General features: G+C 53.3%; 1 protein-coding gene across 1 annotated transcript in view; it reads right to left on the bottom strand.

Moving 5' to 3' along the window:
- The window catches only part of SCN5A (sodium voltage-gated channel alpha subunit 5), a 110,544-nt gene that overhangs the window by 27,613 nt on the left and 69,514 nt on the right, over positions 1-13,417 (bottom strand). The window contains exons 17-20 of the mRNA XM_060180411.1: positions 10,468-10,908; positions 9,138-9,296; positions 6,170-6,290; positions 4,997-5,151 (exon numbers count right to left, since the gene is read on the bottom strand). Of these exons, the coding sequence (XP_060036394.1) occupies positions 4,997-5,151; positions 6,170-6,290; positions 9,138-9,296; positions 10,468-10,908 (876 nt within the window). The remainder of the gene's footprint in view (positions 1-4,996; positions 5,152-6,169; positions 6,291-9,137; positions 9,297-10,467; positions 10,909-13,417) is intronic.

Genomic DNA, 13,417 nt, shown 5'->3' with positions numbered 1-13,417 from the left:
CTGTTATTGATGTCATTTTTGTTGATATTGTTGTTGGATAGGAGAGAGAGAGAAATGGAGAGAGAAGGGGAAGACAGAGAGGGGGAGAGAAAGATAGACACCTATAGATCTGCTTCACCGCTTGTGAAGTGACTCCCCTGCAGGTGGGGAGCTGGGGGCTCGAACTGGGATTCTTATGCCGGTCCTTGCGGTTTGCGCCATGTGCGTTTAACCTGCTGCGCTACCGCCCGACTCCCTCTCCTACTATCTTTTAAAAAATGTTTTATTTATTTATTTCATTATTGGCTAGAGACAGAGGGAAATTGAGAGGGGAGGGGGAGACAGAGAGGGAAAGAGAGAGATGGACACTTGTTTGCTGCTTGTGAAGTGATCATCCCCGTGTGGGTAGGGAGTGGGGGCTTGAACCCAGATCCTTGTGTGGGCCCTTGCACAGAGTACTGTGTGCACTTAACTGGGTGAGCCACTCACTACCCACCCCAACCTCCTTTTCTGATTTTCAAGCTGTATATTTATTTTCCTTGATTAACTCACTGGCTAGTATTCTGAGACTTTTATTAAATGATAACAACAGGTAAAAAGTATTTGATTTTTATTTCTTTTTTTAATATTTATTTATTTTTCCTTTTTGTTGCCCTTGTTGTTTTTATTGTTGTTGTAGTTATTATTATTGTTGTTGATGTCATCATTGTTGGATAGGACAGAGAGAAATGGAGAGAGGAGGGGAAGACAGAGAGGGGGAGAGAAAGACAGACACCTGCAGACCTGCTTCACCGCCTGTGAAGCGACTCCCCTGCAGGTGCGGAGCCAGGGGCTCGAACCGCGTCCTTGGACCAGTCCTTGTGCTTTGCACCACGTGCGCTTAACCCGCTGCACTACCGCTGGACTCCCGATTTTTATTTCTTATCTGATTTCTTATTCCTGGCTTTAATGAAAAAGCTTCAAGTGCTTTATTACCAGTGATGATGACAGAGGCTAATTTGAGCCTAAGTTTTGCATTAAATTAAGGAAGTGTATTTATTTCTTCTTTTAAATGTCAAAACTGGAGTTTTAAAGCTCACACAGTGAGGTGACTGTGTGTTTTCCACTTGTGATCTGCTCATTTAAATACAGTTTCTAACACAGCACCGTCTTCACACTTTAGAATGTACTTAGCCATGATGATATCTTAATATCTTATATGCATGTATTTTAGGATTTTGCATTACTGTTAAAAACAAAGAGTTTAAAAACTGGTCTATAAGGGTGGGGGTAGATAGCATCATGGTTATGCAAAGCGACTCTCATGTCTGAGGCTTCTAAGTCCCAGGTTCAATCCCCCACACCACCATAAGCCAGAGCTGAGCCGTGCTCTGATAAATAAACAGACAAAACTGTCTATGGTTGGTTTCCTTTTTGGTATTATTGTTTTTCTTTAAGTATCAGATTTAATATTTATTTTCTACTATTTCATTTAGTCACTTATTTATTTGTTAAATAGAGATGGGCAGAGATAAATCAAGAAGGAAGAGGGAGACAGAGAGGGAGAGAATGAGAGATGCCTGTAGCCCTGCGTCACCACTCATGAAGCTTCCTCCCTGCAGATGGGGACCAGGGGCTTGAACCCAGGACCTTGCACACAGCAATGTGACTGCTTAACCAGGTGCACCACTGCCTGGCCCCGGAACTTGCACATAGTAACATGTGTGCTCAACCAGGTGTGCCAACACTTGGTCCCTATTTAGTTTCCAATTCACTCATATATATATTTTTTCATTTTGTTAACTATTTTCTTAAGATCATTTGTAGTTATATTTATAGTATCTTGAGTTAAGGAATAATTTAATTATATTCCCTGTTTAGTAACAAGTGTTTGAGACTATGAATTTTCCTATTTTTACACCTTTGACTTTATCTTACATACAGTATTGTTATTACTGCAATTTCCTAGGTTCCTCCCTCCCCCGTCCCGCATCAGAGCCTCAGGCATGAGTATTTTGCGTAGCTATCATGCCATCTCTCTCTCCACAAAAGTTCCTTTCTTTTTACATAGTTTCATTTATTTTTTTTTATGTGTTTATTTTTATAGAGGCACTGAGAAGTTGAGAGGGAAGCTATTGGGGCAGGTGGTGTCATACCCAGTTGAGTGCATAAGTCACCTTTGCAAGGACTCAGGTTCAAGCCCCAGGTTCCCACTTCTAAGAGGGAAACTTCACGAGTGGTGAAGCAGGGCTGCAGGTGTCTCTCTTTCTCTTTCCCTCTCCCTCTCACTCTGTTTATATTTTAGTCATTTATTATTGGATAGAGACAGAGAGAAATTGAGAGGAGAGGGGGAGCTAGAGAGGAAGAGAGACAAAGAAACTCCTGCAGCCCTGCTTCATCACTCGTGAAGCTTTGCCCTCTGCAGGTGGGGACTGGGGGGCTTGAACGTGTGTCCTTGTGCACTGTAATGTGTGTGCTTAGTCAGGTGCACCTCCGCCTGGCCCCCTCTCTCTCCCTCTCTATCTCCCAATCTTCTCTCAACTTTCCTGTCTTATCAAATAAGAGGGGGAGAACGTGGAAACTGGTTTATATCTTTTGGCTTTACCTCAAGCTTTTTGTCTTGAATTCGGCCTTACTTAATAGTAAGAAACAAAACACTCTGAAGTTGTTGTCACTGCTTTTACTTGGTGTGGCTTATCATGCCACTTTTAATATTTCTTGAAGCATTTTTTGACTTGTTGATTCAGAGCAGAGAGTCAAGGTTGTTGTTTTTTATTTTCCCTTTTGTTGCCCTTGTCTTTTTTATTGTTATTGTTATTGATGCCATTATTGTTAGATAGGGGAGAAATGGAGAGAGGAAGGGAAGACAGAGAGGGGGAGAGAAAGACAGACAGACACCTGCAGACCTGCTTCACCACCTGTGAAGCGACTCCCCTGCAGGTGGGGAGCCGGGGGCTTGAACCAGGATCCTTACGCAGGAGTTGAGGTTGTTTAATAGCGGTCCTCTCTAGATTCCTTTCCTTTTAAAAGATGAATTTTATCCAATTACATTTATTAACATGCTTGATATTGCCTCTTCCAGATTTTCTGCTTCCTGATTTAATGAGTCTTTGCTGCTTCTATTTTTCCTCACATCTTTTGCTGTGAGAACTGTTTTCTTTTCTTTCTTTTTTTTTTTAAGTCTTCTCCAGCAATTTGGAAGGAACATAAACTCAGCTTTCTGTTAAACAAGTTTATAACTTTAAATAACACATTCAGACTTCTTTTTCTCACTACATCATTGACTTTCTTTTTCTTTTTTTTAAACAGTGCCTGGCTGTTACCCTGATTAAAGCCGCCACGCGCTTTGCCAAAACTCCTCCTCACTTATGCCAGGCGGAGCTTTCCCTCCGCAGCCCAGATGAAATGGCTCTGGCTGCCCTTGTTTGTGGCAGTTTAAAAACAAAACTCGTGAACATATTGTCAAATCATCCTTCTCTGAGGCCTACGGAGATTTGGCTCTAGCTGCCAACGGCAGCACAGCATGCAGCCCACAAGTGATGGCACCGGGCCCACTCAGGAGCAGGGGGTGGACGCAGGGGGTGTGCAGGCCATCCCAGGGTTAAAAGTGACAGCCACAGGGAGCCTCCCATGGCCCGTCCCCTCCCCTTGCAGCTGCACCCCATGCCCCGTCCCCTCCCCTTGCAGCTGCACCATTTCAGATTCATGTGCCCCTCTCCCTGCTCTGGACTCCGAAGCACCCTTGTTACCTGCTCATCTGTGGGGTTCTCACCTCCCCAGCTAGAACAAGTACTTCCTCCCTGTGCCAGGACAGGCTTCTGTTTCTCTTGCCTTCATCCCTCTGTCCTTGCTTGTCCTGGAACCTTCCAGAACCCTTACCGGGGCTTTTCCATCTCTTCCCAGGAGGGCTCAGGGAGAGCAGAGCAGGGCACAGGGGAGTGTGATGGGCATCCCTGGACAGCTTGATTCCTTCTGGTCCCAACCAACCTCCTTGTACCCCACTGCTCAGCTCCTCCAGGAAGTCTTCTAGCTTGCTCCAGTTTGCCCTGAGGGATCATTATTCAGAGTCACCTGCTACCTCATTTCCTCTCTCTCTCTCCCCCCTTTCTCCTGTATTACCTTTATTTATTGGATAGAGATAGCTAGAGATGGAGAGGGAAGGGGTGATATAGAGAGAGACAGAGAGACACCTGCAACAACTGCTTCCTCCTGAAATTGGGACCAGGGCCTTGAATCGGGGTTCTCTTGAACATGGTGATATGAGAGCTCAACCAGGTGCGCCACTGCCTGGCCCCTTCTCTCTCTCTCTCTTTCTCTCTCTCCCCTCCCTCCCTCTTTCCCTCTCTGTCTCTACCTCTCTCCCCCCTTCTCTCTCTCTCCCTTCTCCTCTCTCTCCCTGCCTCCCTCTCTGTCTCTCTCCTCCTCCTCTCTCTCTCCCTCTTTCCCACTCCCTCTCTCCCTCTTTCCCACCCCCTCTCTCGCTCTCCTCCCTCTCTCTCCCTCCCTCTCCCCTCCCTATCTCTCCACCCTCTCTCTCTCCCTCTTTGTCTCTACCTCTCTCTTCCCCTCTCTCTTATCTCTCCCCCCCCCATCAAACTTTCTGAATCTGCTTTTGTCAATTAGACCAGGAGCTCCTGAGGACGAGGCGTGGGGTCTCTGCCTTCTGTTGACCCACCATGGCTCAGAGGAAAGCGGGACAAGGACGACAATTAGCAAAGGCGGAATGAACGAACAGAAGGTCAAGTCTTGGGAGTGTAGTCCAGCTGCCCCCAAGGTGCGGGGCCTGGAGCACCTCTAGGGCTCTGCAAAGGGCTGCTCTGGGGGCCAGCATGGTGGGCAGGTGCTAATAGCCTAGCTTGGCCTCCAGCCCTGGGAGACTCGCGCTCTCCCCTCTGTCCCCGCTACGGACTCTGCGAGTGGTGTGCTCGGGGTGCATTTTCAGCAGAGATGAGGCCCCAGTTCCTGGCCTGGCTTTCCAGCTGGTGGTCTCCCCCCTCCCCTCCTCCATGCCCCACCCCCTGCACCCCAGGGAGGGTACCAGAGCCCCGCTGCTGAGCAGGATCATGAAGATGATGAAGGTCTCGAACCAGCTGTGCTCCACGATGCGGTAGCAGGTCTTGCGCAGCCGCCACCACACCTTCCCCGGGGACTGCGTGGTGTCTACAGTGCAGCAGGGACAGCGGCGAACGCAGCCTGCGGGGAGGGGGGAGGGGCAGGGGGAGGGGGAGGGGGTCAGGCCCAGGTCCGCATCTGTGGAGGCCCCGTCTGCTGGCAGTGGGTGGGTGCTTGGCTGAAGGAAGGCAGCGCTGGGCCTCAGAGGGGAGCGGGCGCTGCAGGTGCTGCCTGCAGGGGCTCCCACCCAGGCTCTCCTGGGCACCCTGTGATCGGAGGAGGGGTGGGTGCCAGCTTATCTTCTGCTTTTTTGGGACACTTTCTGGGGGGGGGGTTTCTAGAGCCCCCTGGGGTGCTCTGTCCCTGGACTTTCTCCACCTGTGCAGTCTCTGAGTCTTGGGAAAAGTGGAGCCCTCACTGACAGCTCCCAGTGATGTACCAGGCAGGGGAAAATGCTCTCGTTGGGGCCAGGCAGTGGCGCACCTGGTTGAGCACGCACATTACGGTGCACAAGGACCCAGGTTCAAGCCCCTGGTCCCCACCTGGGGAGAGCATACAACACCCACCGGCAGGGGAAAAGCTTCAGAAGTGGTGACGCAGGGTGTCTTTCTGTATCTTTCCCTCTCTATCTCCCCCCTCCCCTCTAGATTTCTCTCTGTCTCTTTCAAATAAATAAATGAAAGAAAAAAGAAAAAAGAGAAAAGAAAAAGCACTCATTTGATCCCCTGGCTACCTGCCCCCCCCCCACTACTTTATCTCCAATTCCCACAAGCTACAGGTGCCAAGTGCCAGCACAGCTGCATGGCACAGCCACGCTGAGAATTGCTGGAGCTGTTATGCCATCATGCAGGACCTGGGGGACAGGGATGAATTAAGCTCAGGCTTATGGCTGGTGGAGGTAACAGTACAGCCCCCCCCCCATGTGTCACCTGTCCTGAGCCCCAGGGAAAACTCTCCAGGGCTCTTGTCACAGGTGGACGGCTGGGCTCTGGGAGGTCAGGACATGTGTGTGTGTGTGGGGGGGGGGGTGTGAATGACAGAAAGAGAGAGAGAGAGAGAATGAGAGAGAGACTGGCTGTGTCCCCAGCTGGGGCAGTACCTTCAGTGAAGCAGTCCTCAGGGTCCTTGACATCCTCGCCCAGGTCTGGAATCTGCTCGAGCAGGTCTGCGGTGTTGGTCATGTCTGCCGTGCTGCCCTCAGAGTAGCTGTCTTCGTGCGTCTGCAGTGGGGGTGCAGGGGGCAGGCACAGTGTGAGTGCAGGGGAGGAGCAGCCTCCAGCCTTGAACCCACAAGTCTGGGGGAGCCTGGGGCTATCCTGCACTGCACACCCCCGAGATCTGAGATCTCCCAGCTAGGGCAGAGCCAAGTGGGGGACTCAGGGCTCGAGTCTATGGCTCTGGTCTGCTGGAAGTTGGAGTGAGAGGGGCTCTGGAGAAACACTGGGGAGGGGGTGCATCATCTGGGGACAAAGTTGACAGGAGGTGCAGCACAGCCACATGCCGGGATGGGGACAGACGCACGGTACAACGTGGTACACGCAGAGCAGACAGACATGCCACACTTAACAGAGTCACAGCCAGGACTGAGGGGTACAGGGGTACAGGGGCACAGGCCAGACGTGCAGAGAGCAGCCAGCCACCCAGCCCAGCACACAGGGGTGCTGCTGTGCTGAGTGGGAAGCCCAGACTAGGAGCGAGAAGGTACCGGAAACTTGCCGCCCTGCCTCATGGGGTTCTGCAGGAACAGCACATAAGCCAACTCTGGAGGCAAGAGGTCAGCATGCAGCGGCCCATGTAGACCACTTCCCTCTCCTGGGCTGGCACACACGCCTCCATGCTGCTCCGTAGGCCCCTTCTCCAGAAAACTGGCCAACACCTGTGCACAGGGACCCTTAAGGTCAGGCCCTCAAGGTGGGTTGGGACAAGGCTGCGGTGTGTGAAGTTCACTCTCCAGGTTAAGGTGAATGTGACTGTCGTGCCTTTCGGGGCAGCTGCCTTGCTCCTCTGCTCTCTCCCTTCTTAGTTTTATCTTAATGAGAGATAACCATTGAAAGATACAAAGGCGCTGGGTGGTGGTGCACCTGGTTGAATGCACATGTTAGTTACAGTGGGCAAGGACCCAGGTTCAAGCCCCTAGTCCAGACTTGCAGGGGGGGAAGCTTTCCAGGTCTCTCTCTCTCTCTCTCTCTCTCTCTCTCTCCTCCTCCTCCTCCTCCTCCATCTCCCTTCTCCTGCTTGATTTTTTCCATCTCTATCTAATAATAAATAAATAAAAGATTAATTTGGAAATAGAGATCTAGAAAAAAAAAACAAAAGATACAGAGAGATAGCAGAGCACTGCTCATCTCTGGCTTACAGATGCTGGGGATTGAACCTGGGGCTTTGGAGCCTCAGGCATGAAAAGCCTTTTTGCAGAATCGCTACACAATCTCGCCTGCCTCTGCTCTCTCCCTGTCATCCACCTTTACTGCATGCTCCTGAAGTATTGGTTCCTCTCAGCTTCTGGAAACACACCATCCAGGCAGGTGTGGGGTGCAAGGGGGGCTCACTGTCTTGGCCTCCAGCTCCTTGGCTGCATGGCCTTGGGTCTCCGAGAGACTGGCTGGCCTGAGCTGTGGGCTTGGCCCTGCTGCCAAAGCCGCCTTCTCTTCTTGCCCCTGCCTGTCGTGCCTGGTCCATAGCCTGCCTGCATTTCCAAGCTGGTGCTGTGGAAGGGCCACGTTCCACTGAAGATGCAGAGAATGCCCTGAGCTTGGAACCAGCGGCCAGGCCCTGCCACCAGTGGTCCCAAGAGCTCTGAGGGCTCCTCTCTTCCCTGGGAGGCACTGGGCTTGTCCTTCCAGACACAGGACTGTCATGTGGGAAGACAGACTCTCAGGATCCCAGTGCATGTGAGCTGGTGTGTGTGAGGGGCTGTGGGGCTTCTTCTCCCAGGAAAGTTCCAGCCCAATTCCCTCTCCCTTTAAAAGTCCCTTTGACCGAGGCTTAGATGGTGGTGCACCTGGTAGAGTGCACGTATCACCCTGTGCAAGGACCTGGCTCCAGGTCCCTGGTCCCCGTCTGCAGGGGGGAAGCCTCAGGAGTGGTGAAGTAGTACTGAAAGTCTCTCTCTCTCTCTCTCTCTTTCTCTCTCTCTTTATACTTCTTCCCTCTCAATTTCTCTATCAAATTAAAGAAAGTTAAAAAGAATTTTAAAACCAACCAAACAAACCCCTGGCAACTTGAGCCTTCCTTTTCTGTGACACTCTGACCTCCCCTGCTGTCTTCCTGCTGTCACCACGTTTCCAGGCATCAGACCTGGGGGTGGGGTGGGGGGTGGGAGTTGACTGTCACCCTCACAGTCAAGGTGATGTGACTTCATCTAATCCCCATCTGCTGGGGACCACAGAGTCCCCGGGTCCCCACCCCATGCAAAGGGAATGCAATGGAGAGCGGGTCCCTTGGGAGCACTGAGGACTGCAGGACAGAAGAAGCCCCTGGGTGTGTGACTCCACCTTTCATTCCAGGTGGGCTGCAGACGCCAGTGCTCACAGAGGCTCGGCAGGCGGTGGGAGGAGGCCTGGAGGGAGTCAGAGGCCCACCTGAGAGGACTGCCGGACCAGCGGGTGGTTCCCGCTTACTAGCAGCAGGTGACTTTTGCAATTTCCCCCCAAGGAAGTGAAAAGTGCACATCCATGGATCCTTTGTGACTAAAAGCTCCCAGGTCTGAAAGGTGGGCAGGAACTCCAATTCCATCCTCTGTGGCTAGCACAAATGCCAGAGGCCAGCTGGGTGGGCCTCTAAGGTGTCTGCTTTTGTCCAGCTGAGTGGACAGTGTTCAGAGGAGTCTCCCGGCCGGCTCACAAACATTAGCCACAAAGGAGCAAAGCACAGGAACCGGTGAGAAGGGTGCACACGCAGGGTCAGGGCTCCTGTGGGGGCTGGGTTGGCAGCTTCTAAAGCTGCACTGGGGCTTGGGCCCACGCCCTCCCTCCTGCCAGCACTGGGCTGCCCACATTCCCCTCTGGGAGTGGGATCTGGGGTGGCCTGGTGCCAGCCCAAGGGTGCTGCCCCTCCTGGCTTGTTACCTCACTGCACCCTGGGGCTGGGGGCTCCACTTCCTGCCGCTGCTGCCAGTCTGCCTGAGCCGATCTGGCCTCGGCCAAGGAGGAAGCGGTCTCCGACACCTGGCTCCAGGCCCTGGGCTCCGGGAGGGCCTCGGGGCCGTTGGACACAGGTTGGGATTCCTGCCGAAGAGACCCCGAGCCTGTGAGTGGCCCGGCCAGAGAGTCTCTGGAGACTGGGGCCTGCCCTCCCTCAGGGGCCTGAGAGCTCTTGTAAAGGGTCTCTGTGGCCTCTGGCCAGCCTGACTTCAGTCTCTGCTCCTCCCACTCCATGGAAGGGTGCGGCTGGTCATGATGCCCAGCACCCAAAGGATACCAACTCCACTTAAGAGGGACGTCCTGACTACCCTGTGAGTTCCCAGGGCACAGGGCATACTCAGCTTGTACACACACACACACACACACACACACACACACACACATACACACACACACACCAGAGAGCCAGCAGGCTTAAGAAAAGGGAAGGGGAAGGGAAAGTAGCATGATGGGAGTTCCAGTTCCCACTGGGGAGCATCCTGAAGAGACTGACACCACCACCATGGTGCCTGCTCAGCTCTCACTGTCCCTGCCCTGCAGTCTGACAGAAAGGGTCCAAGCTGGCCCCTGGGACTACAGAGAGCAGGGGGCCATGGAGTCCAGCCCAGAGCCTCAGATCCTATCTCAACAGACCGGGCGAAGCTGCCACCCATGGCCAGCCCCTGTGCTGGGTGGCCCATGGGAAAGGGGCAGGGTGGACCCAACTGGACAGTCAAGACCTAGGGAGCCGAGAGAAGCCATGGGAGCCTGGCTCAGGCCTCAGGAACACCAAGGAGACAGCAGGGGGGAGCACTGTCCCTTCTGTCCAGACGCTGGCCCTAAGTGTTAAAAATAACAGGTTGGGAGATAAGATAGTGCTGTCCCTGACACCTGCCATCTTGGGGATGCTTATTTTTAAATCTCAGAGCTAGGCCTGGGCTGGGGAGGGGAAGGGACAGCTGGGGGGTCAGGAGACTGCACTCCTGGTTCACCAAGACATTCTACTCTGCTAGCCCTGGAGGGGCTGGGGGGGCAGGGGGGCCGAGCCTGTCAGACCTGTGAGGAACACCTAGCAAGTCTCCTGGTGTGCCTCAGTTTCTCTTTCTGTACAGCCAAAGGAGAAGCCCCTTCCACAAGTTCTGCAGGGCTGGGTGGAGACAGGTCTCAGCACTGCTCTCTGGGGCTGAATGTCGGGGTGGGGTCAGCTGCTCTGAGCGGGGCTGGGTGCCCTGGACGATAGAGGCCGGGCCCCCGCTGTGCACGGGAGGGGGCTGACCTGCTTGCTGGTCCCTTCCTCCGTGCCCAGGCTGTTATCCTCGTCATCCTCCTGCTCATCCGTGTCTGACTCGGCCACGGCAATGGGCACACACATGGGCTCCTCGTGCCCGGGGGCTCCCAGGCCAGGACGCTCGCCTTCCTCAAAGCGCGTCTCCTTGCGGGCCGGAGGGGCCTTCTCTGGCTCTGCGGGAGGCAGCGGGCTGGCCGTGGCCACGCAGCTGGGCAGCTGGCGGTGGGCGGCGAGGCTGGTGGGCTTGGGGGGCCGGTGCTGCAGGAGGCCGCAGCAGAAGTCCCAGGTGGTGCGCTTGACGAAGCGCAGCCCCCGCTGGATGCGGGCCAGGGCCAGCTGCAGGTTGTTCATCTCCCCGTCCTCGTCAGGGGCCGTGAGGTTGTCGGCACTGAAGGAGCTGAGCAGCAGGGCCAGGAAGAGGTTCAGGACCTGCGGGGGTGGCAAGACTGAGTTAGGCTCCAACCCAGAGCCTTGGGTTCGCCTCCTCCCCAGCCCCCTTCTAAGACTTATTAGCCAGCGCTGGGAGGCAAGGGGAGAGAGGGAGAGAGGGGGAGAGAGAGAAGGAGAGAGGGAGAGAGGGAGAGAGGGAGAGGGAGAAGGAGAGAGGGAGAGAAGGAGAGGGAGGAGAGAGGGAGAGAGACAGAGAGAGGAAGAGAGGGAGAGATGAAGAGAGAGGGAGAGAGAGGGTGAGAGGGAAAGAGAGGGAGAGAGAAAGGGAAAGAGGGAGAGGGAGAGAGAGAGGAGAGAGGGAGAGAGGAAGAGGGAGAGAGGGAGAGAGAGAGTGAGAGGGAGAGAGAGGGAGAGGGAGGGAGAGAGAGGGAGAGGGAGGGAGACAGAGGGAGAGGGAGGGAGAGAGAGGGAGAAAGAGAGGGAGGGAGAGAGACGGAGAGAGAGAGAGGGAGAGAGAGAGAAATGGAGAGAGAGGAGAGAGAGAGAGAGAGAGAGAGAGAGAGGGAGAGAGAGAGAGAAACGGAGAGAGAGGAGTACGGCTCTGTTCAGGGTGTGTGAGAAGCCAAAGCCAGGGACTGAACCTGGGGCTCGTGTGTGCAGGTCCTGTGCTTGACCTGCCAAGTCCCCACCCCAGCTGCTCCTTTTCTCATCTTTTCTTTTGACTTTTGTCTCCAAGGTTATTAATGCTGGGGCTCAGTGCCCGCAGGGGGCAGGGAGCTGGCTGTGGCCATGCAGCTGGGCAGCTGGCTGCAGGCGGCGAGGCTGGCAGGCTTGACAGACCCACTGCACGAGGCCAGGCGGTGGCACATCTGGTTAAACGCACACACTACAGTGTTCGAGGACCCAGGTTCAAGCCACCAGTCCCCAGCTGCAGGGGGGTCACTTCACAAGTGGTGAAGCAGGGCTGTAGGTTTTCTCTCTGCCTCTCTCCCTCTGTATCTTCCCCTCTCCTCTCAATTTCTGACTCTCTCCAGTAATAAATAAATAATATTAAAAATAAGAATAAACAATTCCACTGTTCCTGGTAGTCATCCCCCCCCACTTTTTAAAAAAATTAATTATCTTTACTTATTTATTGGACAGAAATAGAAATTGAAGGAAGGGGGAGACAGAGAGGGAGAGAGACAGAGAGACACCTGCAGCCCTGCTCCACCACTTGTGAAGCTTTCCCCCTGCAGGTGGGGACCAGGGGCTTGAGCCCGGGTACCTGGTGCATTGTAACATGTGCGCTCAACCAGGTGCGCCACCACCTGGGCCACCCTTTCTTTTTTGACAGAGAGGCAATAAATTGAGAGTGGAAGGGAAGATAGAGAGGGAGAGAGATACCTGCAGAACTGCTTCACTGCTTGTGAAGCTTCCCCCCTGTAGGTGGGGAACAGGGGTTTGAACCCAGGTCCTAGTACATGATAACGTGTGTGCTCTACCGGGAGCACCACTGCCCAGCTTTTATTTAATTTTACTTAAAAAAAATTTTATTTATTAATTTCCCTCTTCATTGCCCTTGTTTTTTTTTATTGTTGTAGTTATTATTGTTGTTGTTATTGATGTTGTTGTTGTTGGATAGGACAGAGAGAAATGGAGAGAGAAGGGGAAGACAGAGAGGGGGAGAGAAAGACAGACACCTGCAGACCTGCTTCACCGCCTGTGAAGTGACCCCCCTGCAGGTGCTTGAACCGGGATCCTTATGCCAGTGCTTGTGCTTCGCCCGATTCTCCTTCATTTTACTTTTTATTTATTTATTTTTTAAATTTATTTTCCCTTTTGTTGTCCTTGTTGTTTTTCTTTTATTGTTGTTATAGTTATTGTTGCTGTTGATGATGTCATTGTTAGGACAGAGAGAAATGGAGAGAGAGAGAGAAAGATAGACACCTGCAGACCTGCTTCACCGCCTGTGAATTGATTCTCCTGCAAGTGGGGAGCCCGGGGTCCAGTCATTTTATTTTTTAATGTGGGGGGCAGGCAATCGCAATGCCTTGGCTTGTGCAGTGCTGGGGATCAAGCACATGAGCCCGGTGCTCTGGAGGCTGAGTCACCCCCAGATGCTCACTCTTGCATCACTCAAACTGCGATTTCTAATAAACACAGATTCTTAGATGACCAAAGAGATAGCATAGTGCTTATACAAATGACTCCCATGCTTGAGTCTCTAAGGTCCCAGGTTCAAACCCCAGCACCACCAGAAGCCAGAGCTGAGGCTGCATCCTGGCCCGGGTCCGACAAGATAACCTTGGGCTCATCCAGTGTTGGTGGGCCTGGCCAAGCCTCGGGTGCAATGGGGGGTGGGGGGGATGGTATGACAACGATCAATTTGGATACTTAGCATCTTTGTTTTCATGGGGGAGGGTATGTGGGGGTGGGGGTGGGATGGTATGACAGGGCTGCTGTCTACACGGACCTCTGGCTTGTTTTCTGGTGTCTGTGTACACTGGCCCAGGCCTGGTCACCAGGCTGGTTGTTCTGTTGCTGGTTGCTCTGCCTTAGATGCCCC

The sequence above is a fragment of the Erinaceus europaeus genome, chromosome 21 (assembly GCF_950295315.1).
Source record: "Erinaceus europaeus chromosome 21, mEriEur2.1, whole genome shotgun sequence".
NCBI classification, from domain to species: Eukaryota; Metazoa; Chordata; class Mammalia; order Eulipotyphla; family Erinaceidae; genus Erinaceus; species Erinaceus europaeus.
Note: the sequence above shows the minus strand (reverse complement) of the source record. Positions and strands in the feature narration are given on the sequence as shown.